Source organism: Colobus angolensis, unplaced genomic scaffold, assembly GCF_000951035.1.
Source record: "Colobus angolensis palliatus isolate OR3802 unplaced genomic scaffold, Cang.pa_1.0 Scaffold4, whole genome shotgun sequence".
Lineage (NCBI taxonomy): Eukaryota > Metazoa > Chordata > Mammalia > Primates > Cercopithecidae > Colobus > Colobus angolensis.
This window is the reverse complement of record NW_012117376.1, coordinates 7,502,660-7,529,780: the sequence shown is the minus strand read 5'-3', so window position 1 is coordinate 7,529,780 and position 27,121 is coordinate 7,502,660. Positions and strand designations below refer to the sequence as shown.

The 27,121-nt window shown below is 45.1% G+C and overlaps 1 protein-coding gene across 9 annotated transcripts in view; it reads right to left on the bottom strand.

Annotated features, from left to right (window-relative positions):
• Positions 1-9,292: 9,292 nt before the first annotated feature.
• The window catches only part of AK2 (adenylate kinase 2), a 29,572-nt gene continuing 11,743 nt past the window's right edge, over positions 9,293-27,121 (bottom strand). For 2 of the 9 annotated variants that reach the window (XM_011955385.1, XM_011955392.1), the window contains 5 exons: positions 26,053-26,178; positions 22,842-22,952; positions 22,616-22,710; positions 15,844-15,916; positions 10,178-14,722 (listed from right to left, as the gene is read on the bottom strand). In XM_011955385.1, the coding sequence (XP_011810775.1) occupies positions 14,501-14,722; positions 15,844-15,916; positions 22,616-22,710; positions 22,842-22,952; positions 26,053-26,178 (627 nt within the window). In that variant the 3' untranslated portion in view covers positions 10,178-14,500. Of the gene's footprint in view, positions 14,723-15,843; positions 15,917-22,615; positions 22,711-22,841; positions 22,953-26,052; positions 26,179-27,121 lie in introns of all 9 variants that reach the window. The other 7 variants (XM_011955387.1, XM_011955386.1, XM_011955389.1 and 4 more) reach the window with 7 other exon arrangements.

The window sequence follows — 27,121 nt, the reverse complement described above, 5'->3', positions numbered from 1 at the left end:
TTTTATTCAACTGCCTTCCAGGAAACTGAGGCCAATGAAGGGGTAGGGATTTGCCCAAGGTCTCGCAGCACATCAGCCATGAAGTTGGGCCTGGAACTCAGGGGTCCTGGTGCTTGGTCCCCAGCTCTGGCTGCAGCAGCCTTGAACAGTGTCCAGGCATTGAGCCAGGGTGTCTGGAGGCCTCAGGGGCCCACCCATGCAGCTGCTCACTCCACTCTGGCTCAGCCCCTCTGGCCCGGCTCTCAGCCAAAGGCAGCACGAGGCTCTGGCTGCCCCTGTTAAAGGTCATGACATCAGCAATTTGGGGAGGTAGCCAGGCCACTTCCCTACGGGCAGTTCAGACACAGCAAGACCTGGAGTAGCGTCTCTATTGGACTGTGGGCTCTGAGGCTGGTCTCCCAGGTGGACAGTGTCCTTGCCAACCTGATTAGAACCTGGTTAAACCCAAGGTAACAATCTGCAGCCCACAGAGCAAAACACAGTATGGAATATGAGTTCGACAAATGTTCATTAGCATATCATTATTACTGTGACGACGATGAGATCCTACCCAGCACAGTAACTAAAAGCACAGGCCCTGAAGTGCGCCAGTCAGAGTGCAGTCAGGCCCGCCATTTACCAAGTTATGCAAGTTATTTAATTTTTTTATGCCTCAGTTTTTGAACCTTAAAGTGAGAATAATAGTATCTGTCTCTTAGGGCCCTGGGAGAATGAAATCATTTAAAATGCATAAGGTGGGCATGGTGGCTCATGCCTGTAATCCCAGCACTTTGGGAGGCCAAGGTGGGTGGACTGCTTGAGGCCAGGAGTTTGAGACCAGCCTGGCCAACATGGCGAAAACCCATCTTTACTAAAAATATAAAAATTAGCTGGGCATGGTGGTGTGCGCCTACAGTCTCAGTTACTTGGGAGGCTGAGGCATGAGAATCGTTTGAACCCAGGAGGTGCAGGTTGCAGTGAGTGGAGATCATGCCACTGCACTCCAGCCTGGGCAACACAGTAAGGCTCTATCTCAAAAAAATAAAATAAAATAAATGCATAGGGTAATTAGAATGGGGCCTGCAGAGAGTAATCAGAGTTAAATGTTAACTGTTGTTAATACTATTTTTTTGAGTGTGTGTGAGACGGAGTGTCGCTCTGTCGCCCAGGCTGGAGTGCAGTGGTGTGATCTCGGCTCACTGCAAGTTCCGCCTCCCGGGTTTACGCCATTCTCCTGCCTCAGCCTCCCGAGTAGCTGGGACTACAGGCGCCTGCCATCTCGCCCGGCTAGTTTTTTGTATTTTTTAGTAGAGACGGGGTTTCACCGTGTTGGCCAGGATGGTCTTGATCTCCTGATCTCGTGATCCACCCGTCTCGGCCTCCGAAAGTGCTGGGATTACAGGCTTGAGCCACCGCGCCCGGCCGTTAATACTATTAAGTGGTCAAAATCCTTGGGCTAACAGAAGACCCCTGGCCTCTCTCTCCTACTCCACATTAAAACACAAACTGACTACATCATCCCTTCCCTGCTTGAAAAGCTTCAATAATGGGCTCTAAAATGTGTCCAAACCCTTCGAATGACAGTAAGGTCTGCTCTTCCTTGTTCTCTGCCTGCTTCCCTAGCTGCTTCTCCCACGCACTTCCATTCTTCCCAAGTTCCTTCAGCCATACGCATACTGACCCTGGAACCTGCTGTGCTTTTTCATGCTTCCATGCCTCGTACAAGCTCTAGTGTCTTTCTTTCACCACCTAGCAGATTCCTGCTCAATTTCCCGTGTGCCCAAAGTAGTTGATCTCTCCTGTGTCCCCTTCATGTTCCAGATATCCTTTCATCCCAGCACACATCACCCAGTATTACAATGGACTGTTTACATGTGAGTTTCTCTCTGGACTGTGAGTGCTTCCAGGGTTAGATTGTACCCTTTGCTTCCTGAATTCTTTTTGCCTGACTCGATGCCAGCAGGCCCGTGGCAGAAGCTCAATATTTGTGGAAGAAGTGAGACTCCTAACTACCCATCCCTGCATCAGAGATGCAGCTCTGATCAGTCGGTGCTAGGCATGGCAGGGTAGAGATTGAGACCTACTCTTTGTCTTTGAAGGAGCCCCAGTCCCCTGGAGAAGATGAGTTCATGTATTTACAAATAAAAGGGTGCAGAGGCTGCGTGAGTGGAGTGTGGGCCAATCACATTTCCAGGAGACAAATTAGAGGTTGCCAGGTGGGTGTGGAGAGGAAGGAGACATAGGAGGAGAAACAGGGAGGTACTGATTTCATGGAACTCTAGGTGGTGGTTTTGTGTGAACGTAAAATTAAGAGAAACATGAAGCCAGACAGGCCTCGTGTGGCAAGATGATGAGCCTAGACTTTAGCATGCAGGCAAAACTCTTCCCCAGTCCCTAATTCTAGGAACTCTCGGCCCAGGGAGGGGTTTCTAGGGCATTTCTTTGTTTCCTACGGCAGCAATGCAAGCTGAGGTATGAACCTAGAAGGGAAAGGCAGCCCAATTTATAAAACACATTTAATTTGACACAGCTTATCTGATTCTCACAAAACTCTGCCCTCAGTGGCTGCCTGGCAAACTCCTACTAACCCTTCAAGGTGTGGCTCAGATGTCCCCTACTTTGAGGCCTTCCCAGATCCACTTAAGCTAAGCTGATCGCTTCCTGATCTGTTTTCCACTGCTCTCCACAAGTCTCTCCGATTTTATACCCATCTCCTCTGCTAGACTGGGAGGTCCTTGGGGGCAGGCAATGTCTCATTCATCTTTGTTTCTTGGTCTCCCAGGCCCAGCAAAGATAAGGCAAGAGTAAATCTGTTGAATCAACAAATGTGGTATTACTGTGACTATTTTGCAAATGGAGAAACTGAGGCTCAAAAGTGTGAGTGATACATTCAAGGCCACCTAAGTGAGGAGCAGAACCAGGACCTAGACCTGGTCTGAAGAATCCATCTGGTGAGGAGGGAAGGCACAAGGTTTCACATAGTTAAGGTCAGAGTTTGGCAAACTTTCAAAGGAACTGTGCTTTGGTTCTGATCCCTGCTGCCCTGAAAACAGCACAGCTGAGGGAAGAACTTCACATTCTGCACTATCTCTGTGATGACCCGAGGTCAGGCCACTTCCTTAACTAATGCAAACTTCCCAGGTGACCACTGTCTACTTTACTCACCAGCTTTATAGCTCTAGGCACAAGCTTCTCAGCCAGACAGGCTGGGTCCCAGTCTCAACCTCAACACTTACTATGTGACCGCTGGGTTTCAGTTTCTCATCTGTAAAATGGGGATAATGATGATACCAAACTTGCAGGTCACTGTAAGGGTTAATTGAGATAATGTATACAGAGAATTTTTTTTTTTGAGATGGAGTTTTGCTTTATCACCCAGGCTGGAGTGCAGTGGCACAATCTTGGCTCACTGCAACCTCTGCCTCCCGAGTTCAGGCAATTCCCCCACCTCAGTCTCCTGAGTAGCTGGGACTAAAGGAGTGCACCACCATGCCTGGCTAATTTTTGTATTTTTGTAGAGACGGGGTTTTGCCATGTTGGCCAATCTTGTCTCAAACTCCTGACCTCAGGTGATCTACCATGCCTGGCATACAGAGGGTTCAGCATGATGTCAGGCACATGGGAAATGCTCCTTCCTTTCCACCTCCCTACCCCACTGCCCAAATCTTTTCTCTCTTCAGGGTTTGGCTGCAGTCTCTCATCCTCCTCCATGAAGCCTCCCTGCTCTGACTGCTGCAACCTTCACTCATTGCCCTCTAACTCCTGCAGCCCTTATTGATGCCACACAATTCAGGGTATTCAATCGAGCTGGATTCCTGTTGGTTACATCCTCAGGATCCGGACTGCTTTCCCCTTCCCCAAAGTCTCAGTTCCCATCAGGAATCCATGTAGTTTCAGGGAAGCTGATTCTACTTTCTCCCTCCCCTATCCCCCCAATTATAAGGGCAAGGCACATGATCTAGGCTAAGCCAGTAAACAACCCTTGCCACTAATTGCTGATTCAGAGGTGGGCATGTAATCTTATTCAGTTCACAGTGACTCTCAGGACTTTTGCTGGGAATTCTGTGATACAGGGTCTCTGTATTTTCTCTCTTGTTTTGGATGTTGTAGAGTACAGATGTGACGTCTGGAACTGCTGCAGTCATTTTGCTACCATGAGAGACAAGCCTGATGATACTGAGGGGGCAGTCATGAGACTGGCACACAAGTGAAGTCCTGACCACACCATGCCTGACTGCTGGGCTCCACTAGACTTTCAGTTACATGAGTCAACAAATGTCCTTTATTAAGCCAGTTTTCTGTTATTTACAACTCAAAGCATTCTGATTTAAACATCTAGTTAAATGATTTTGTTTAGGTCACCAAGAGATGTATTTATTCACTTATATGTTGACTAGGTCCCTGCTATATACAAGTACTGTGCTGGATGCTAGGATTTAACAATGAATAGCATTAATGTGGTACTATTCTCATCAGGGAGCCCAAGCATGATGTATGGTATGGCAAAAAGAATTGGAGATTAAAATGCCTGTGTTTAGGGGATGGCTCTGATGTTGTATTTAACTTCCTCAGTATCCATCTTACCTCCTTTGGATAGCAGAACCCTGACTTTTCTTTGGGAAGCCATCTGAAGGCCTGGTCAGTGGACCCAAGACTGGCCAAGAGGCATATTCCATGCTCCTGGCCACAGCAACTAATTCAGCGATGGGCATAAAAGTCAGCCGAGACTGCAAACTTTAAAAACAGGTCCTGTCCTGCTGGGGTCACTAAACTGGGGAAACATATAAGCCTGGGTTTCCTCAAACTACAAAAGAGTGCTAAGACTAGTTAATTTCTGAGAGTTGGTAGCAATAAACTTCTCTGACTTCGCCCATTATTCAACTAGATATTATCAGTGCCTCCTCCCATGCCTGGCCCTGGGCTGCATGATAGGGAAAGAGGGATGAGGCAGACTTATTCATTTGCCCTCTTTAGCTGAGTCTTGAAAGGACTCCGCTAAACATACACATTATAGCCATACAAGGGGTAATCAGAGGGCACCAACTCAGCCTGAGTTGTTAGTTTTGTATTTTAAAAGTATGTGACAAAGGCCAGGCGCGGTGGCTCAAGCCTTTAATCCCAGCACTTTGGGAGGCCGAGACGGGCGGGTCACGAGGTCAGGAGATCGAGACCATCCTGGCTAACATGGTGAAATCCCGCCTCTACAAAAAACTAGCCGGGCGAGGTGGCGGGCGCCTGTAGTCCCAGCTACTCCGGAGGCTGAGGCAGGAGAATGGCGTAAACCCGGGAGGCAGAGCTTGCAGTGAGCTGAGATCCCACCACTGCACTCCAGCCTGGGCGACAGAGTGAGACTCCATCTCAAAAAAAAAAAAAAAAAAAAAGTATGTGACATGTTAAACACAGAAAAATTAGAAGACATACTAAAAATTTTAAAACAAAAATCTCCCTTAGTTCAACCACTCAGTTATGATCATTGTTAATATTTTCACCTATATGCACCCGGATGCTTTTCTATGTACATAAACTTTTAAATTAAAAAAAAAAAAAAACCAAAAGCAATGGAGCCTGGATAGAAAAGACATTAGTGGAAAAGCTAGTGAAAATCAAATACTGTCAGTCTAGTAATGTACCAATGTTAATCTCTTAGTTTTGACAAATGTACCATACTCAAGTAAAATGTTAACAGTAGGGGAAACTAGGTGAAGTATATACAGAAACTCTCTATACTATTTTCAGAACCTTTCTATAAACTTAAAATTACTCCAAAATACAATGTTATCTTTTAAAAATAGATCCATTCTTTACCCAGACATGGTGGTGCACAAGACCAGCCTGGACAACATATGGAGATCCTGTCTCCAGGAGAAAAAAAAAAAAAAAAAAGCAAATTCCATTCTGTATTGTTTTAAAACCTTTGTTTATTCACTTAATAAATTTATCATAAAATCTTTCTGTCTTAAAATGACTTATTTCGTGATCACATACGACTCCATCCCATGAATGAATCAGCCAATCTCCCCTTTTGTTGGAAATTTAGGTTGTTTCCAATTCTAACCCTGTTATAAAGAATGTTTTCTGCACATACTTAGTCATTTCCTTGGGGTACATGTACAGACTGGAATTGCTGAGCCAGAGCTGCTAGCTAGGAAACACTTACTGAGCACTATGGGCATCACTGTTCTAAAACACCTGATAGACATGAACTCATCCTGTCAACAGCACGAAGAGAGAGGTGCTGTTCTCATTCCCTTACCACAGGACAATTTTCAAAAATTTCCAAAACATGAGCCAACATATTCTCACTAAAGACTCTCTCGGCCCACTCCAGCACCTCACTGGTGTTGAACATGTACCCCATCATGATATTTTGTGCTCCCTCCTATTTTGGCCTCAAGATAGGAGCAGGTACAGCCAGGCCAAGGTATGGTTTCAGCAGTTGAAGATGCGTCCCTCATCTTCAACTACAGAATGTCCTACTCTCAGTAAGCTTTGGGGGTGACAAGACGTCGCTATGTGGTTGGCTGCCGTGTCAGGACCACAATGTCTTCTGCCAGCCTGGAGTAGAATCAGCATCCCTGGGGAAGATAACATTGATTCCCATCTCCACTCTGGGGCACATTTGGCAGCTCAGGAAACACCCCAGTGAAAAGCAACCTGTTTGGGTTTGGTACAGAATTCCAGGGGGATGGGGTGTCACTAAGGAATAGGAATGGGTAAAGATACCTATTCTGAAATAGCTGGTAGCCATAGTAAGGTCCTTTTTTCCTCAGCAAATGGCCTTGGGAAAGGACATAGAAAGGATCATTTATTGGGCAGCTGCTATTTCTCAATTCATGTGAACTTCACCACTCTTCTAGATGAGTGCTATGACCCTCATTTTACAGATGAGTTCATTGAGGCTTACAGGTTAAGTGTCTCCCTCAAGGCACACAGTAAGCTACCGTCAGGGCCAAGATCTAACCACAGACCATCTTTGTCATCCCCAGAACTCATGCCCACACCACTAGACACATGACTGGAAAAGAGAGCTGACAGTAAAACTGAGGCACTTCCCCCACTTCAGCCCCACAGCAAAGGATTGCCTGATTCATGGTCAAAGCACAGACTGTGGTGTGTTTAGGGGAGGGAGGAAGAGTGGCACATGGGCTGAGCTTAAAGCGGCCCATCAAATCTCTATGTACGTATCCTTGTCTTTTGCTCTTCTGCATTCTTGACATTATTCATGAGTTGAAAAGCTTCCCTTCTACGGTCACTGTGCTTTGTTTGAAAACTTATCTCTAACCAGATACAGATTTCCCAAGAACTCTGGTAGGGGTTCTCTAGGTCAGCAGTCCCCAACATTTTTGGCACCGGGGACTAGTTCGTGGAAGACAATTTTTCCACAGACCAGGATGAAACTGTTCCACCTCAGATAATCAGGCATTAATTAGATTTTCACAAGAAGCAGGCAACCTACATGCCTCACATGCACAGTTCACAATAGGGTTTGTGCTTCTATGAGGAATCTAATGCCACTGCTGATCTGACAGGAGGTAGAGCTCAGGTGGTAATGCTCACTTGCCTGTCGCTCACCTCCTGCCGGTGGTGGTAGTCATGGCCTGGGAGTTGGGGACCCCTGCTTGAGACCCCCGCTTGAGGTTAAAGCAGCCCAGAGCACCAGTGGCCACTGTATACCCTCCCTTGTGCTCTGCCCTCAGCTGGAATGCTGCCACCCTCTGCCTGGAGTCACCCAGATCCCACCTCCTTCACAAAGCTACCTTCTTCTCTGCAGTCTGATCTCCTGTACTGCATAATTAGCCCTTCCTTTACACTCTGCTTCTCTTCCAAAATAGACTCAAGGCAGTTTACAACACACACGAGTACAAAAATGCTAAACACAGAACTAAGATTGGACTGGCGTTGGAATTTCATTAAGAAACCATGGCTGAGGAATGATTAACAACTGAACACAAGACGTAGTTTTGAGTTTCCTCACAGCCAGGGCAAGAAGGAAAACAGTAGAAAATGAAGCATTTCTTTTTCTTTTTTTGAGACGGAGTCTCACCCTGTCGCCTAGGCTGGAGTGCAATGGTGCGATCTCAGCTCACTGCAACCTACGCCTCCCGGGTTCAAGCAATTCTTCTGCCTCAAACTCCCAAATAGTTGCTATTACAGGTGTGTGTCACCACGCCCAGCTAATTTTTTTTGTATATTTAGTAGAGACAGGGTTTCACCATGTTGGCCAGGCTAGTCTCAAACTCCTGACCTTGTGATCCACATACCCCAGCCTCCCAAAGTGCTGGGATTACAGGCATGAGCCACTGTGCCCGGCCAAAAATGAAGCATTTCCTATCTAGTAGAAGAAAGAAGACCAGCTAAACAGGAAGCATAATGAACTCCTAGCTAAGCTCAGAGGAATTTGTCTGGAACACCCTTACAGAACACCACACAATCAAATTATTTGCTCCATAGCAACTTTACCCCCAAAGTGCAGATCTGTTTGGCTTACTGGCTTGAGGACTATCTGCACAGGATCTAGACCCATTGTTGTCTTGCCCTTTGATACTTTGTCTTTCCATTCCCAACCTGCTTTCTGCTGGGGGCACCTCAATCTGGACTGGGCACCTGGAAGGGGCCCTTTGTGAGAGCAGCTCATCGTCACACTGCCATGGATGACTCTAAACACAGAGCTGCTGTATTCCCAAGACATCAGAAGCACACTGCTCCCTCTGGAGTTATGAATAATGCAACACCATCAGCCACACAGAGCTGTAGTCTGAGAGAACTGCCTGTGCCTCAAAAGCCTGCATACACAGCCTCCCTGGCCACCTTTTCCAGAACCAGGAGACAGTCATGGAGGACAGGGGATGGGAACCGGCTCCTTTCCCCCAACATAACTCGCCCCTCTGGTCTTTCTGGAATATGGGTGATTCTAAGAGCTATGCAAATCCAGCACATTGGAGCTTTAGTACCAACAATAAGGAAACAGCAGAGGATGACAAAATAGAAAAAGGTCTTCTTACCTGTGGCAGGTCCTTCACTGTAACACAGCAAACCTACTCGAGTTTCTCCTTTTGTTTAGATCCATGGCTCATAGCCTTTTCTGTGTCATGAGTGTCTCTGAGATCATTTCCTCTCTCCCCAGCAAAGTGTCAAAGCAATTGGTACAGTGGTAAGAGGTTGGGGTGTGGAGCTAGACTTGGGCTCATGGTCTGGTTCTGCCATTATCAGATGTCTGAACCTCAAAGCCCACAGACATAGAGATAATAGCAGTACTTACCTCCATGGGGTTATTGAGAAGAATAAATGAGATAATGCATGCAGAACCTCCCACACAGTTAAGCATTTAATACATTAGACTATTATTAATTATGAAAACACATAAGGAATTCTGCATATAATTTCAGAGGTTTGATTTCTAGGGGATCCTTAGCCTGGTTCCAGATGGTCAGTAAGACAACTTTCATCAATGCCTACGTTTTCCCTCTGATTTCCATCTGTGTTTACCAAGCATCTGCTGTGTCCTGGGCAGTCCAACCCACATGAGTATCTTGGACACTAGTGTCATCAGCACCTTTGAGGGGTAGGGATCATTCCCATTCTACTGATGAGGTGAGATAACTTGCCCAAGGTCGCATGGTGAAGTTGCTGTTGAAATCTGTCTTCTGACTCCCTCTGTCTTCATCTGAGGAAAGACTTGTGAGGCTTCTGAAGAGGCTGCTCTCCATCCTGCTGTGTTCTATCAGTGACACTTTGTGCACACAGGAGATCCTAAGACACATACCCTAGGCCCTCAGAGCCGGCAGTGACTTCTTTAAAATCAGTTCTGGCAGTGCTGAGTGTCCACAGAAAAGAGCTCTTATTCAGAGCAGCCCTTCCTGTCTGCAGAGCTATGCAAGTAATTAAATCACTTCAGCAACAAGGTCAAGGGGACAGATAAGTGTTAGAGACTGTGTTTCAGTCCTGACTGCCTCTTATGCATGACCTCAGGAATGCCACTTCACCTCTCTGAGTCTGGTTTCCTCACCTATAAAAGCGAAGGACAGTTCTGACTCCACAGGGTGCTGTGTGAGGGTTACCTGAAGTCGAGGGTTACATGAAGCCTTTGCATAGTACCTGGCATAACGTCCGTCTTCTGGGAGTGGTAGGACTAGTCTGCATTCTTGGTTTGCAGATTGGAAGAGGAAACCCAGGCCCAAAGAAGCAAACAAACAATAGCTCACCCAGTCTTCTCTGTTTATTCTTCTCACTACACCATGCTGCTTCGCAGGCTGGTTTGACAAACATTTCCCCGCAATTAGATGCATGATGACCCCGCAATTAGATGCATGATGACCGACGGAGGAAAGAAAATTTTCATAGGGCATTTAAAAAGCTCAGGGAACAAACAGATCAGTGCAAATCAGTATAAGGCTGACACCTGAAAATGGCTTTGCAGAGGTGAGGAAGTGGAGCAGAAGAAGGAGGGGCTGGTTCAGGGAACAGGATTTAGTATGTCAGTGAAGATCCTGCCTCTCTCTGTAACAAGATGCCTAAAGAAGAATAGTGGTGCTTCCAGCCAGCTCCCTCTTGTTTTGGGAACAACAGTCATTTCTCAGAAAACTCACTTGCAAAGGCAGCCCTTCCAAAAGCATGAGAGCTTTAGTTTGGACAAATGATTTAAACTCACTTTTGCTGGAGAGGAAATGAATTTAAACTAGGACACACAGAGAAGCAACAAAGAGTGCTAAAGAAGCAACTGAAAAGGTAGTCAAACATCTGGCTTAGGGATTAGAAGCACTGGCTTTCTAGACTATGGATAAGTGTCCATTCAACAATTATCCAGTCTGGCAGGAAGCAGGTATTTTTCTGTGTGTATCTGGATCCAACTAACATTTATCCAATGTCTGTTGCGTGCCAGGTACTAAGCAAAAACCTTCTTCTTATAAATTTCATTTAATGCCATTAAGGCCAAGAAGGTGGCATAACCAACTTCCTTTTTCAGCTGAGGAAACAGGAGCAGAGTGAATAACTAACTGGCTGGGATTTGTCCTAGGTCCCCTGAACTCCAAGCACAGTGCTAGCTCCACTAGACCAAGCTGCCTTGTCTCTGGGCTCAAGAAAAGCCTGCATAGGAGCTGAAGGTCCAGAGGTTGCACGCTTATCTTTTGTGTACATACTTGAACCTCCCTACCACACAGCTGCCAGTGACCATAAGAAAGGGCTTCTTTTCCTTCCAAGCCAGGTCCAGAATTCAGTATCATTTTTCTAGCTTAGATTATCTTAAAAAATGCCACAACAGGGGATACAAATTTTAACATTTTATTGATTTAGGGGCCAAACAAGGCAGCATTTGGTCAGTTAAGAAAGGCACCTCATTGAAAATAATACATCACAGTGCTATTGAGTGATCCCAGTCACAGGATTTGATCATGGAAAGGACAATCTTTGGATGACATAGCTTAGGACACTTGCTCATTTATTTAAAAGAGTCCCTTCACACACTGCAGATAAAAGAAGGCAAGAGCATAGGATTGTGGCATGTGCTGCGTAGCTGTGAGAGGTTACTCATGAGAGTAGGTAGCCTAGTAAATCAGTGGTAAGTCAGGGAAAGGGAATCAGCCTCCCTTTCCATTCCATTCCCTTCCCCCTCCCCTTGATTCCGGTATGCTTGATTTGTTGAGCCACCGTCCCTATGAATACACCTTACATCTCTTTCAAATGTGGAGACGGTTTTTTGATCTTACAGTGTGTGGAACCAGGGTCAGTAATCAAAGCCTCCCTGTTGCAAGCTATAGACACACAGGACAACAATTTGATTTCCTGTACTCTTGGTCTGGAACCCATGGGGTTCTGAGATAAAAGCTGAGGTCTTAGTGCACTGGCTTTAAAAAATATTTTCACCAGTCCAGAGTAAATGAAAACCCGATTCCTTAGAAATAATACTGTATCTCTCTATTTCTACCCCCACCCTCCAAGCATGGCATTTTTTAAAAAATTAATTTTTCCCTTACACTTTAAAAACTCCCATGTATAAAAGAAACTCCCACACTACAATAACACTGCTGTTGTTCCAACTATTCCTTTGAGCCCCTCACCAGCCCTCCCTCACCATCCTCACCCTGACCACCCTTTCCTTCTGCCCAGCACCTAAGAGCAGGGATCATGCCGCAGGGTGATGAGCAGTGGTGTAGTCTCGCCTGGCCTTCTGATACTAGGCTGAAATAGAGAGGAAACAAGAGAGAACAAAATGGGTTTTTAAAAACCAAGTACATATCAAAGGAGGCTGGCATGTAAGCCCCAGCAACCAAATGCATTAAACACTGGACATTTCTCTGACAGGTAAAAGCAGAACCTGCTGAGGCTAAGATTCTGGAATTAAATGAAGCAAAAACAGAATTCTAACCATTCTGAGAAGGGTATATGCATTCCCTATGAATCTTCTAGTTCTCATGGGCAGCCCAAATATTACTTGCACATGTTGTATGTACACATGAATCTATGTGGATGGATGACAAATATTTGGGCAAGGATCATGCACATTCAATTAGCAAACATTCAGGGACCTCAACTTTGAGGCCAAGTGCTTACAATTGTCCCTAGTGCAAGGGGAGCTGATTCCAAGATTCATGATGCCACTGTCACCCAGAGAAGGATCCCAGGCCAGGCACACATCGCTGACAGTTTTTGTTTCACTCCTCTTCCTTGCCCATTCCCAGAAGTCATGTGCTTCCCAGAAACACACAAAGCCAGACTGAGTTTCCATTAAGAGTGGGTGGAGTTAGTTTAGAGTCAGGAAGACAAGGCAGGACAGAGGCAGCAGACACTCACTTGGACCAGGCAAAGAGGGAAGCAAGGTGGCCACGTACTCGTGCCCAGTTGCCATGTGGACGGCAGATAAGACCTCTGGTAGTCTCACAGATGGCAGGAGAGCTCAGGTCAGAAGGAGGCTGGGCACTTTAGAGTCCACTAAATCGAGTCAGCAGCAGATTATGCTGAGGCAGGCGACATTATTTACTGGATCTGCCACTGACTTTCCAGTGGTTTTTCCAGAGGCTGCTGTTTTTGTGGTCCTTCACAGTAGTCTGTTACTTCATCTGTTTGCCACAAATCAAACCAGAGACCAAAAGACATAGCAGGGAACTTAGAAAATGCTCAATGGTTGGGAAGCTAAGGTTATGAATAAAAGCTGGTTACTGTCACAGGTGGTCTTATTTCTGCGTGATCTTTTCTTGGGGGAAGTCCATGGCTATAGCCATCATAAAATTAGGGGTAAAGGGTTGGATCTAGAAGGGAGAGGGTTTGGGCTTAAAAAGAACATATCTGATTTCAGTTTTATGTCCTGGAGAGAGACTGGGTTTGAGTAAATACTGATCAAAATAAATCCAAGAATAGATCACACACTGTTTTGTCGACACTTGGAAACAGGCAAACATTAAAAATAAAAGCAAATAAACCTACCCTGGTCTCTCTTTGGGGAAGTAGATTTGACTGCTCTCAGATGCTCAGCCTCCATGTTCAGAAGACAATCTGAATTCAAAAGGACCTTTCACCTGGTTCAATTCTCTGGCAACAATTCAGTTTTCAAACCCAATTCCCAAATAATCGCTACTTTTCAGCATCATGATGCAGATCACAAAAATATTCCAATTTGGCCTGGCTCTTTTTATGATGATACCCTCTCCCAGTAATTTCTATAACCTGCAACATAAGCGCCTTTTTCCTTCCACCTAGGGGGAAAAAAATTAATGATCCCTGTTCACATGTTGACTCATGTGGATTTTCATTATGGGTTAGAAAACAAATGGAATTCTCTGTCCATAATGTACCATCAGGAACTGAGACCCTGCCTGACTTGACATGATCCTGGACTTATAATAAGCTGCTGGAAATGGAAGAAATACTATGAGGTTTTGGAATTGTGGCCCCTGGAAGATTACCTGGGTTAGTTTATTTTGGTCAAAAAATAAAATCAAAAGTATGGTTAAAGTAAACAGCTGGGCCGGGTGTGGTGGCTCACATCTGTGATCCTGGCACTTTGGGAGGCCAAGGTGGGTGGATTGCTTAAGCCCAGGAGTTCAAGACCAGCCTGGGCAACTTGGCAAAACCCTGTCTCTGCAAAAAGTACAAAAATTAGCCAAGTGTTATGGCGTGCACCTGTAGTCCCAGCTGCTCAGGAGGCTGAGGTGGGAGAATTGCTTGAGCCCCAGGAGGCAGAGGTTGCTGTGAACCACGATCACACCACTGCACTCCAGCCTGGGTGGCAGAGTGAAACCCTGTCTCAAAACAACAACAAAAAACAAGTAAACAGCTGGTAAAGCAACCTAGCCTAAAACTTAGAAAATAGGAGAGTGAACACATATGTACACACATACACACAACACACATACATACAGATGAGATGAGAGTAGCACACACGCCAAAGATAAATCAAGCAAGTGCTTTTTTAATCAATACATCAAATGATATTTTTGCTAGCCTGAGGAAGCTTCTCTTTGCCTGTCCTGTCATTCCCACCCATTCCCTCACAGAGATAGGAAGAAATTTCTTCTTGGACCCAACATTAGATAAACATAACCAAGTCTTTACATGTGGCTTTGGAGAAGGCTGCTAGGATGCTTGCGAACACGACATCAGGGGTCTGGGATGCATCGATAGCAGAGTGGATCCCCCGTTTCCTGTAGTACTCTATGAGTGGGGTGGTTTGAGTGTGGTAAGCTTGCAGGCGGATTTTCAAGGCCTTCTCATTATCATCTGATCGACGAATCAAGGGTTCCCCAGTGATCTGAGAATAGGAAGGATAGCAATGAAAGGCTGGGACTGTTAGCAAGGTTTTCTTATTCCACGCCAGATGCAGATTTGAGATGGGACCATTCTGCCCAGGATGCTGTCTGTTCCCAAAGCCCATCAGAGGCAAAGACAGGCAATCCAGACCCTCTCCAATGAAGAACTTTGCTACTCCCAGGAGCAGAGCAGCTGGTGAACAGAAGTCAGAGAGTTTGTCAGAAACACCAACTGTGAGGAAAGGGGCTCATGAGGGGAAGATAGGCAATGACTTTCTCATCTTTGTGCTCAGGTGATCCAGCTTCCAAGATAAACACTTCTAGGGTCAAAAGTAAGGAAGTCAAAGGCCCCTAAGACCAGGAGAATACATCAAAATCAAAGATACATTAGCAGTTGTAATCTTAGTTGCTTAAATATTTAGCATATGTACTAGAGTGTCACCCATCAACATTTTAAAAGTGGCAAGTAAAATGAGAAAGAACTTTGAATGGTAGAATTAGCAGCTTTGCAAAATGTGACTATGTTGCCATAACGGCTCTGGAACCTGTATTTATAGAACCTGGATGACCTAATGAACTTGTTTCATAGGACGAAAGTAAACCCAGGAAATTCTTACTGTTGTCTGCATGCTTTAAAACAGACCATATAGACTCTTTATTGCAAATGGTGCAGTGACCATGTATGAAACCCCAGGACACAGTACAGCCACAGTAACTATAAAAAGAGAATATTTTTCTGGAGGACTGGTCATCAAACTTCTCTTCAGTGCCACACTCTTCCCACTCTCCAATTCTAGGCTTTTAAGAAACCTTCTCCTGATTAGCTGTCACTTAGGTGGCCATGATGCCAGAAAGGGGCTGCTCTTGACAGAAGACAGGTACAATCTGGGCACTGCAAAAAGCTGGTACCACTGGTAGCAACCTTGAGGCCAAGCAATAAACCACCTGAGGAGACACTGAACAGATCTGACACAGGCCATGATTTACTTGATAGTGTTATTTTTCATGACTAAGTTAGTAATATTGGTAGAAATAAAAGGAAGATGGAAAGAATAAAGGAAAAAGAAAACAGTGAAGAAAGGGGAAGGAAAGAAAAGGACATTTTTTGTCTGAGTTTACATACGTCATCTTTCATGGGCTCTTTTGGAGGGTTGAACTCCTCATGGTAGGAACGGCCACTCTTGGGGTGAATCAGCCTGAAAGACGGCAAATTAATATGAGTTAGGTTAACTGACAGTACGCACCTGCACTCCACTCTAGGGGGCTCCGGAATGACAAGCAGAGACAGGGACCCTGGATGCAAGGACCCAGCACCCAGCAGAAAATCCAGCTAAATAACTGGGCTTTCAGGAGAGCTTATGCCAGTGGCAGAGTATATTTTCTATTTTGACCAAATATTATCATGAGTATCTGGTTGAAGAGCAAACGGGCTGGCCTAACTACCTAATTCAGGACTTGAGAGAAGGAACTCTAGTGCTGGTCTCACACAGCCATCTATTCTATTCACCCATTTACTCGACAAACATTAATAAGTATCCCATTCAAGCCTTAAGCTGAATTCAGAGGCTACAAAGCAATGAGTAATGATCCCTGTTCACAAGCAGTGCTTAGTGGGAGAGACAAATGTGGAAATAAATAACAAACGTGATAATCCTTTAACAGATTTGTACAAAGTGCTATGGGGGACAGAGGACACATAAATGAACTCTATTTCCTAACCTAGTTTGGTTACAAAACCAGGAAGGTACTAACAGGAAAAATAATTCCCATGGATGCAAACACTGCCAGATAATGCAACACATCTCTTCGATCACACAGATAAAAGACAGGCTAACCCTGATGACTTGAATTTTGGTTGGTACTTGAGACCAATCCCATTTTGAGAACTTGGAGAGTGGGGTTTCTTTCATTTACCAAAAGTGGTATTTGTGAATGGCAAAAGAGCAGTGTGTGGGAGTCATATTTGTTGCAGCCTGGCTGCTAACCCTAACCCAGGGTTAGCAATATTCAAGTCATCAGGAAAAATGACTTATTAAACAAGTTATGGAATATAGAACTCAACAAAAGGCATTTATTTGGCACTGAATGTATAGCAGGTAGCTGCATCTCTGCTGAGTCCCCACAGGCAACAAGCCCATGTTCCTGATTGGGAATGGCCACACCACAGGAGCCTAGAAACCTAAGGAAAGGAGGCAGGCCAAGCTCTGCTCAGCAGCCAGGCCTTGCTTCAGTTCTGTGGTTTCTCAATTCTCTGCCAACCAAGTGTTTGTTTGCTTATTTAACTAATGGTTGCTCTTCTCATGAAGGTCTATTAGACTAGAGCTCCCTAGTATTTTTCACCATTTGGCAGGCATAGCAATATTTGGGCTGGGCCCAGCAGCTTATGCCTGTGATGCCAACACTTTGGGAGGCCAAGGTGGGCATATCACCTGAGGTCAGGAGTTCGAGACCAGTCTGACCAACATGGTGAAAGTCCGTTTCTACTAAAAATATGAAAAATTTAGCAGGGTGGCAGGCACCTGTAATCCCAGCTACTTGGGAGGCTGAGGCAGGAGGATCGCTTGAACCTGGGGGTGGAGGTGGCAGTGAACTGAGATCACACCATTGCACTCCAGCCTGAGTGACAGAGCAAGACTCTGTCTCAAAAAAATAAAATGAATAAATAAATAAAAAATCTATTCAATTCTATTTAGGTTATTGAAATAGCACCTCTGTAAAATGTGCTACTTTCTTTTTTGTTAATCACAGCATATTTTGGGGGAGAAGATGGTCCATTTATGGCATAAAGTGGCACTGGATTATGGGCAGGAGGGAGGTGACAGTAGAGAAAATAAGCTATACAGTCATCCCTTGGTATCCATGGGGGGATTGTTCCAGGAGCCCCCTCTGTGGATACCAAAATCCACAGATGCTCAAGTCCCTGATATAAAATGGTACAGCATTTCCATATAACCTATGCATATCCTCTTGTGTACTTTATTTATTTTATTTCTATTTTATTTTTGAGACAGACTCTCGCTCTGTCACCCAGGCTGGAGTACAGTGGTGTGGTCTCTGCTCACTGCAAGTTTTGCCTCCCGGGTTCACACCATTCTCCTGCCTCAGCCTCCCAAGTAGCTGAGACTACAGGTGTCCATCACCAAGCCTGGCTAATTTTTTTGTATATTTAGTAGAGATGGGGTTTCACCATGTTAGCCAGGCTGGTCTCGAACTCCTGACCTCGTGATCTACCCACCTCAGCCTACGAAAGTGTTAGGATTACAGGCGTGAGCCACCACGTCCAGTCTAACTTTTTTATTTTTTGTAGAGATGAGGTCTCATCATGTTGCCCATGCTGGTTGTCCTGCATACTTTAAATCATCTCTAGATTATTTATACCTAATACAATGTAAATGCCATGTAAATAATTGCTATACTGCATTTTAAAACTTGTATTATTTTTTATTTTCTTCAGCTTTCCCACGTTAGATTTATTGGTGGTTGTGTTCTGAATTTTTTTTTTTTTTTGAGATAGAGTCTCACTGTCGCCCAGGCTGGAGTGCAGTGGCGCCATCTCAGCTCACTGCAAGCTCCACCTCCCAGGTTCATGCCATTCTCCTGCCTCAGCCTCCTAAGTAGCTGGGACTACAGGCACCTGCCACCACGCCCACCTAAATTTTTGTATTTTTAGTAGAGACAGGGTTTCACCATGTTAGCCAAGATGGTCTCGATCTCCTGACCTCGTGATCCACCCACCTTGGCCTCCCAAAGTGCTGGGATTACAGGCGTGAGCCACCGCGTCCAGTCTGGTTCTGAATATTTTTAATTCACAAATGCTTGAATCCATGGATATAGAAGGCCAACTGGAAAATGGAGAAAAGGTTCCTGGGACTGCAGTCATGTACTGTGAGGTTGCACCTTTCAGTATTTGAGTGCCTGGAAGGATTCCTCTGATGCATTCATTCAGAAATGGCATCCACTGGGAGACCCAGGGAGAGGAGAGAGCAGGCTGCTGGGCTCAGCAGCAGCAACTTTGGGAAGGGGTAGGGGCATGAGATGTGGACCAGGATATTTTTTTACCTTCTAGACAGCACAGGGCACATAGCAGCCAGGCTGCAACAAATATGACTCCCACACACTGCTCTTTTGCCATTCACAAATACCACTTTTGGTAAATGAAAGAAACCCCACTCTCCAAGTTCTCAAAATGGGTTTGGTCTCAAGTACCAACCAAAATAGTTCCATGAGCCACTGAGTCTGGCTCGGAGGTACCATCAGGGCTGGGAATCTACAATCACTGCTACTATGAGTATGATACTTTATTTTTATTTTTTTTGAGATAGAGTTTTGCTCTGTCACCCAGGCTGGAGTCCAATGGCCTAATCACGGCTCAGTGCAGCCTCGACCTCCCTAGCTCAAGCAGTCCTCCCACCTCAGCCTCCCAAGTAGTTGGGACCACCAACACAGGTGCATACCACCATACTTGGCTAATTTTTTTTGCTTTATAGTAGAGACGAGGTCTTGCTATGTTGCTCAAGCTGGTCTCAAACTCCTGGCCTCAAGTAATCCTCCTGTTTAGGCGCCCCCCAAATGCTGTGATCACGGGCATGAACCACTGTGCCCAACATTCAGTGTGACACTTTAAACACCTGTTTTCTCATCCACAAAATTGGGATGGTACCAGGTATTAAGATAATACCAGAGAGCCAACTGGTAGGATAATTAGGATATGAGAGAGACAATATAGAATAAGTTTAAAAACAAAAACAAAAACAAAAAAAACCCACCAACTATTCATATTCAAGAAACAGAACAATGACTCAAAATTACTAGAAGTGACGTCAGAACTAATTCAGAAGATTGTTACAATGGGGTCCGTATCATCTCAGACTTGAAAAAGATCCTGTGTGAGGTCTGGGGTTCATTCCCCAGCATCTCCAAACAGCTAACATCTGTGTCCAACCTGGGCAACAGAATGAGACTCTGTCTCAAAACAAACAACAACAACAACAAAAAAGCAAGATCCGTATTAAACTGACTAATTCCTGCCTCATTTTCTTCTAACCATCAACATGTTTGACTAGGAGGCAGAAAGCAGGCTTCCAGGGCTAACCCTGCCACTCATCTGCTGGGTAAACTTGGAAAAACACCTTCAGCAGTGACATGCTCTGTAAGCAAGGAGGTCCTTCTCTCTGTGAGGGAGGAAGTTACAGTAACTACCTACTTCCAAATGGAGGGACTGAGTCTTCTCTCTTTAACCCTTTACAGCAATCTTGCTGTTTGTTCTTCAGAATTTCTCTGTTCTCTCCCACCCAACCTCAGTTAGAAACCTCCATCACATCATGTGGATCATAAACAGGCTCCTAGATGGTATCCCTATCTGTTTATCCTTGTCCCAATTTACTTTGTACACCAGGACCAAGCTAATGTTCTTAGAATACTGTTTTTGCCACAACACCCAGTGGCTCGAGAATATCTCATGAGTCCTGAACTCCATCAAGTCTACCCTCTTTGGTTTGGCAGATCTCCCCAGTAAAGCTCTTCTCAACAGCATTCCTTCTACCATCCTGCCCCCAAGGCCACTGGGCAAACACATCTGCTACTAGCCTCAGCGAAAGCCCAACCCATATTCATTCTGGCTTCTACTCCCTTCTGGGAAAGTCTCACTGAAATACTCTTCATCCAGGAAGAGTTTGATGTTATCTCTATCCCAGGCAGCCTTTCCTCCCTGTCCCCAGGACTTCCTACTACACTAAATAGCCAAAGTTTCATATACGACTCTCTGAGGTCAGAGATGGGCATCACTATATGGTTATCTTAGAGCCTCTTGTGGTCCTCTGCTCCCAGGGTCTAGTCCTGTACTATGCAGGAAGCAGGTACTCAGGAAGCTGGGCCCATAGAATCAAAGGTCCCCAGTGTCACCTGGTTCTGCTAATATGTGCTTGGTGCCTCAGAGACCCCAGGCCTGGTGATGTCTTTACTGTTAACCCTACTGCTTCTTGACCTACATCAACTTTGTCTGCTCTGTGCCCAGTAGGGATACAAAGAAACAGAAGTTCCTTCATTAAAGGAGCCTATGCAATAGCCAGAGACATGTAACCTGGACATTTGAAAAGAAAATGAATACAAAGTAGAGCCCACTGTATTTCATATTGCTTTCCAGGATAATAGTGCTAACCCTGTACTGTCTATTCACTGTTTGTCTCTGTCCTTGAAGGTGTGGACTACAAACACATGGAAAAGACATTCAACCTCATTAGGAAATCAAAGTAATAACGTCTGAAATAAGAAAACATTTTTTCCCTAATCCAAAAATTTACATGCATTATGATGGCCATAGTATCATTTTAACAGTGGCTAACTGGAAGAAACACAAATATACAACAATAAGGAAATAAGTAAACAATGTTTTGCCTACTATGAAATATCACACAGCAATTAAAAGTAATGGTCATGGATGTCTAGTTCAAGATGGTGGGCTGACCACTTTCCTGAGACACCATTAAAATGACAAAGACATAAAAAAGCTACAGCCCACGATAAAGAGGGGGAATGGAGGGTCCATTTGCAGTTGAAAGCTTCTGACATACTTCTGGAAGGCACAAAGCAGACTGCAGTGATTAGTGAAATAGGGTAAAGAAAACCGTAGCCTAAAGCAGCGTTGGTCTGTCAGAACAAACGAATCCAAAAGCAGAGGCATTTCTGTGTTCAATGCTATTATAGAGAAACAAACATGCTAAAATACACACACACACACACACACACAAAGTGGCTGTACTATAAGCAAATTCTTCCTCCATTTTCTAAACTTTGTACAGATGGTTATATGATTTTTATAATTAATAAAAAGCCAGCAAAGTATGGCAACTCCAGCTGAAATCAAATTTAAGGAGCACTAAAATGGAGGAGATACACATGTAAAGAAATTAACATTTCTTAAGCACCTAATACAGGCAAGGCTTTGAACTATGCATTTTATATTACCTAACACGTGCAATAGCTCCTCAAAGCAGGTGTTATCAACCCCCTTCTACATGTGAGGAAACAGCCTCAGACAGGTTAAGAAATGTGCCTAGGGTCACAGTTAAAAAGTGACAAGAGGCGGGGTGCAGTGGCTCACGCCTGTAATCCCAGCACTTTGGGAGGCCAAGGTGGGTGGATCTCTTAAGGTCAGAAGTTTTGAGACCAGCATGGCCAACATGGTGAAGCCCTGTCTCTACTAAAAATACAAAAATTAGTCGGGCATGGTGGCGCATGCCTGTAGTCCCAGTTACTTGGGAGGCTGAGACAGGAGAATTACTTGAACCCGGGAGACAGAGGTTGCAGTGAGCCAAGATTGCGCCACTGTACTCCAGCCTGGGTGACAGAGTGAGAGTCTGTCTCAAAAAAAAAAAGAGAAAAAAAAAAGCGACAAGAGCCGGGAGCAGTGGCTCATGCTTGTAATCCTAGCACTTTGGGAGGCCAAGACAGGCGCATCACTTGAGGTCAGTTCAAAACCAGCCAGGCCAACATGGTGAAACTCTGTCTCTACTAAAAATACAAAAAAATTAGCCAGCCCTGGTGGCAGACACCTGTAATCCCAGCTACTTGGGAGGTTGAGGTAGGAGAATTGCTTGAACCCAGGAGGCAGAGGTTGCAGTGAGCCGAGATAGCGCCACTGCACTCCAGCCTGGGTGACAGAGTGAGACTCCGTCTAAAAAAAAAAAATGACAAGAATGAGATGCTATTTGACTTCAAATTCCTTGCTCTTCTTTCCATATCCCAATCCCATCTCACCATTTCAGTGGATGTCACCAAATAAAATCAATCCGTGTTGAAATGGCACTAAGCTTCATGGCTGGGATTAAGCACGAGCAATTCTCAGAGTTTGACAAAGCTCTGAGAAGCATGAAAAGGGACCTTCAAGGGACAAATACCTTCCTGTGATTCTTCGGATCAGCAGAGAGTCTGGGATGCTGAATTCAATCACAGAATCAAGCTTCTCTTTCCGCTTCTCCATGAGGTCATCGAGCTGTAAAACAATGTGTGGCCCACCTAAGCTACCAGAGCTTGGTCAGACCCATCTCCTTCAAAGGAATTAAGAGAAGACAAAGGGCAGAGAGTGCTCTCATACAGAAGTAATATAAAAACTAAGCTACCCACCATTTCTGCCTGCCTCACAGTCCGAGGGAAGCCATCCAGAAGAAAACCATTTTTGCACAAGGGGGTCTCCAAATTCTTCTCAATGAGTTCCACTACCATTTCATCACTCACCTGGAAGTTAGGAACAAAATAGCCTTGGGTTTAAATCGATTACCTAGGTGACTGACATTAGCCGAACTCCATAGCCAAAAGTTTGTGTATATAACCTTATTACTAAACAGCAAGTTTTCTTGAACCCAAAGAAGCAAAAATAAGAGCAAATGTGAAATGGCTCCATTTGGAAGATCCAGTTTCACGATTTTATCTCTGTGGTTGCCAAATGCACATTCTCGTCTCTTGAAATTCCCCTGTATCCCAAAAAATCTGGGTGAGGGAAGACAGATTCCATTACTTGTTACCTCACCAGGAGAGCTTTGTATCTCAGGTCCTGAAGGCCCCTCCTGCCACTAGAGTCCAGAGTTCAAACTGTCAGATAATAGTTCATCAGCAATCAGTGATCCTCAACGCACAAGAAATGTGAGGACAAATGGCTGAGAGACCACCTTAGAGAGTGCCAGGAGAGAATGGGGTTGACCAAAACACAGGCATCAGCTTTCCCTGTTTCACAGCTGTCATTAGGCTAACAGTAACGAGACTGATGTGTGTACTTGGTTACACATCTGGGCCATCCTGGACATGAGGAAAAATAGAAGTTCACTGAATTGGCAAGATTGGGTCAGAACCAAGGAACTAAGGAGCCAAGCCAACACTCTTCCCTCACTTTTTTTTTTGAGACAGTCTCATTCTGTTGCCCAGGCTGGAGTACAGTGGAACAATATTCCCTCACTGCAACCTCTGCCTTCCAGGTTCAGATGATTCACGTGCCTCAGCCTCCCAAGCAGCAGGGACTACAGGTGCGCAGGACCATGCCCAGCTAATTTTTTGTATTTTTAATAGAGACGGGGTTTCATCATGTTGGCCAGGCTGGTCTCAAACTCCTGACCTCAAGTGATCTGCTTGCCTCAGTCTCCCAAAGTGTTAGGATTACAGGAGTGAGCCACTGAGTCCAGCCCAAAGTCAACACACTTCTGAGTCTCTCTAAAACCCCAATGAGGACCTCTCCCAGTTTTTAGAAACTGGTTTTTCTTTTCTTCTTTTTTTGAGATGGAGTCTCGCTCTGTCGCCCAGGCTGGAGTGCAGTGGCATGATCTTGGCTCACTGCAAGCTCCGTCTCCTGGGTTCACTCCGTTCTTCTGCCTCAGCCTCCCGAGTAGCTAGGACTACAGGCGCCTGCCACCATGCCCGGCTAATATTTTTGTATTTTTAGTAGAGACGGTGTTTCACCGTGTTAGCCAGGATGGTCTTGATCTCTTGACCTTGTGATCCACCTGCCTCGGCCTCCCAAAGTGCTGGGATTACAGGCATGAGCCACTGTGCCCGGCAGAAACTAGTTTTTCTCTTGGGCTGTTATAGAAAGAAAAGTCTCCAGCCTGTAGTGAAGCCTGCCCATCTTGGCAGCTAATGGTCTTATTTATTGGTGCTAACTGTGAACTTGGGGACAAAGTACATGCTCTGCAACTAAGTGAAGGTTGGAGATAAGCAATTTCATTGCCACATCTCAATTTTTTCTTAGTACAGAGTCTTCTGTCAAAACTCAAAGTCCAAAATATCTAGCTTTCTGGTTTGACTCAGAGATTCAGTTACACAAAGGGAAAACTAGAGAAATGGGCAGGCAGAGCTATCATTTGATACGGCTACAGAATCTCAAAGCCTAACAGAAGGTAACTTGAGGATTAAAGCAAAGCCCAGTTCCTTCCCCAACTAACATTCTAAGATAAAAAAAGACCAGAAGACCGAGCACAAAATGACATCTGAAAGTGATTCTCAGAGGCCAAGTTCCAGAATAACTCAGTTATAATTAATCTAGAGATCTTCTTTGATTAGTGCCAGAAAATAATAGATTGTATTTGTCCAATCAGGTCAACTGGCCTAAAGAAAGAGAAAATGTGGCTGGACGTGGCAGCTCACACCTGTAATCCCAGCACTTTGAGAGGCTGGGGCAGGAGGACTACTCCCGGGTTAAGCTCAGTTTAAAACCAGTGTGGGCAACACAGTGAGACCCCATCTCTACAACAACAACAAAAAGTAGCAGGGCATGGTGGTGTGTGCCTGTAGTTGTAGCTACTCATCAGGCTGAAGTGGGAGGATCACTTGAGCCCAGGAGGTCGAGGTTGTAGTGAGCCATGATTGCGCCACTGCATACCAGCCTGGGTCTCAGAAAAAAAAGAGAGAAAATGCAATTATGGTCCCCAAATAGAAAGGATTACCTTTGTCACAACTGCGAAGGAATTGCTTTGGTACAGAAACAGAACACAGAGCCACAAAGCAGGTTAAAAAACACTTCTGTGACTTCCTAAATCCTCTCTTGAATACATCTCTGAGTTCTGGCCTAGGACAGCAGTTTCATTTCTGGCTCTAAAATTTGGGTATATAACAAAATACATCAGCACAGAAAAACTTCAAGAATACTACGAATGAGTACCATAAATTCAGAACAAAGTAACTTGCACTCTAAAAAGTCTTATAAGGCCAAGCACGGTGGCTCACGCCTATAATCCCAGCACTTTGGGAGGCCGGGGCAGGTGGATCACCCGGGGTCAGGAGTTTGAGACCAGCCTGGCCAACTTGGTGAAACCCCATCTCTACTAAAAATACAAAAATATTAGCCGGGCGTGGTGGCAGGCGCCTGTAGTCCCAGCTACAGCCTGGCCAACTTGGTGAAACCCCATCTCTACTAAAAATACAAAAATATTAGCCGGGCGTGGTGGCAGGCGCCTGTAGTCCCAGCTACTCAGGAGGCTGGCAGGAGAATGGTGTGAACCCGGGAGGCAGAGGTTGCAGTGAGCCAAGATTGCGCCACTGCACTCCAGCCTGGGTGACAGAGTGAGATTTTGTCTCAAAAAAAAAAAAAAATTCCTATAATCTGCCACTTTGTTAAAACACCCTCTAGCACATGGTTGTCCAAGAGAATTTTGTTTGATGATGGAAAGTTCTGTATCAGTGAAGGCTGGTAAATACTTGAAATATGGCTAGTGCAACTGAGGAATTGATTTTTACATTAATTAAATTTAAATTAATCTAAATAGCCACCTGTGGTTGGTGGCTACCATATTGGACAGTGCAGATCTAGATTCTGAGGAATATCAACACTCATTGATACCACCAAACCTACCAGTTTCCCAGCATCCATAGTTGCCTTCAGCTTTTTTCCTAGCTCTGAGCCAGAAGCCACCATGGCCCTCAGCATGTCCCCAGTAGCCAAATGGCAGACACAGAAGTTTTCAGCCAATCTGGGTGCCTATGGAGAGGAAGACAAAAACCAAGACTCAGTTACATTATAGGCTGTGGAGTCAGACTACCTAGGTGTGAACCTGGCCCTGCAACTTACTGGCTATGTAAACTTGGGCAAATGTCTACTTCCTTACCTGTAATGGGGATAAAAGCACCTTATGTTACATTCTAACGTACAATGATTATAGGGTTATGGTAAGAATTACATGAAATAATATATGTAAAGCACTTGAAACAGTACAACTAGCACACAGGAAGCAGTCATAAATATTAGCTATTATCACTATTTCCACTCAACACACTAGTGACAAGTAAGTTTCAGTTTCCCCATTATAAATGGGAAGACTTGCCAGGCACAGTGGCTCACGCCTATAACCCCAGCACTTTGGGAGGCTGAGGTGGGCGGATCACAAGGTCAGAAGTTTGAGACCAGCCTGACCAATATGGTGAAACCCCGTCTCTACTCAAAATACACAAATTAGCTGGGTGTGTTGGCATGTGTCTGGAATTACAGCTACTCAGGAGGCTGGTAGGAGAATTATTTGAATCCGGGAGGCAGAGGTTGCAGTGAGCCGAGATTGCACCACTGCACTCCAGCTCCAGCCTGCCAACAGTGAGACTCCGTCTCAAGGGAAAAAAAAAAAAAAAAAAAGGCAGGGGGGTTGGTGCTGTGGCTCACGCCTGTAATCCCAGCACTTTGGGAGGCCAAGGCAGGTGGATCACCTGAGGTCGGGAGTTCAAGACCAGACTGGCCAAGATGGTGAAACCCCGTCTCTACTAAAAATACAAAAGTAGCCAGGCGCAGTGGCAGGCGCCTGTAATCCCAGCTACTTGGGAGGCTGAGGCAGGAGAATCAGTTGAACCTGGGCGGCAGAGGTTGCAGTGAGGCAATATTGCGCCACTGCACTCCAGCCTGGGTGACAGAGTGAGACTCCATCTAAAAAAAAAAA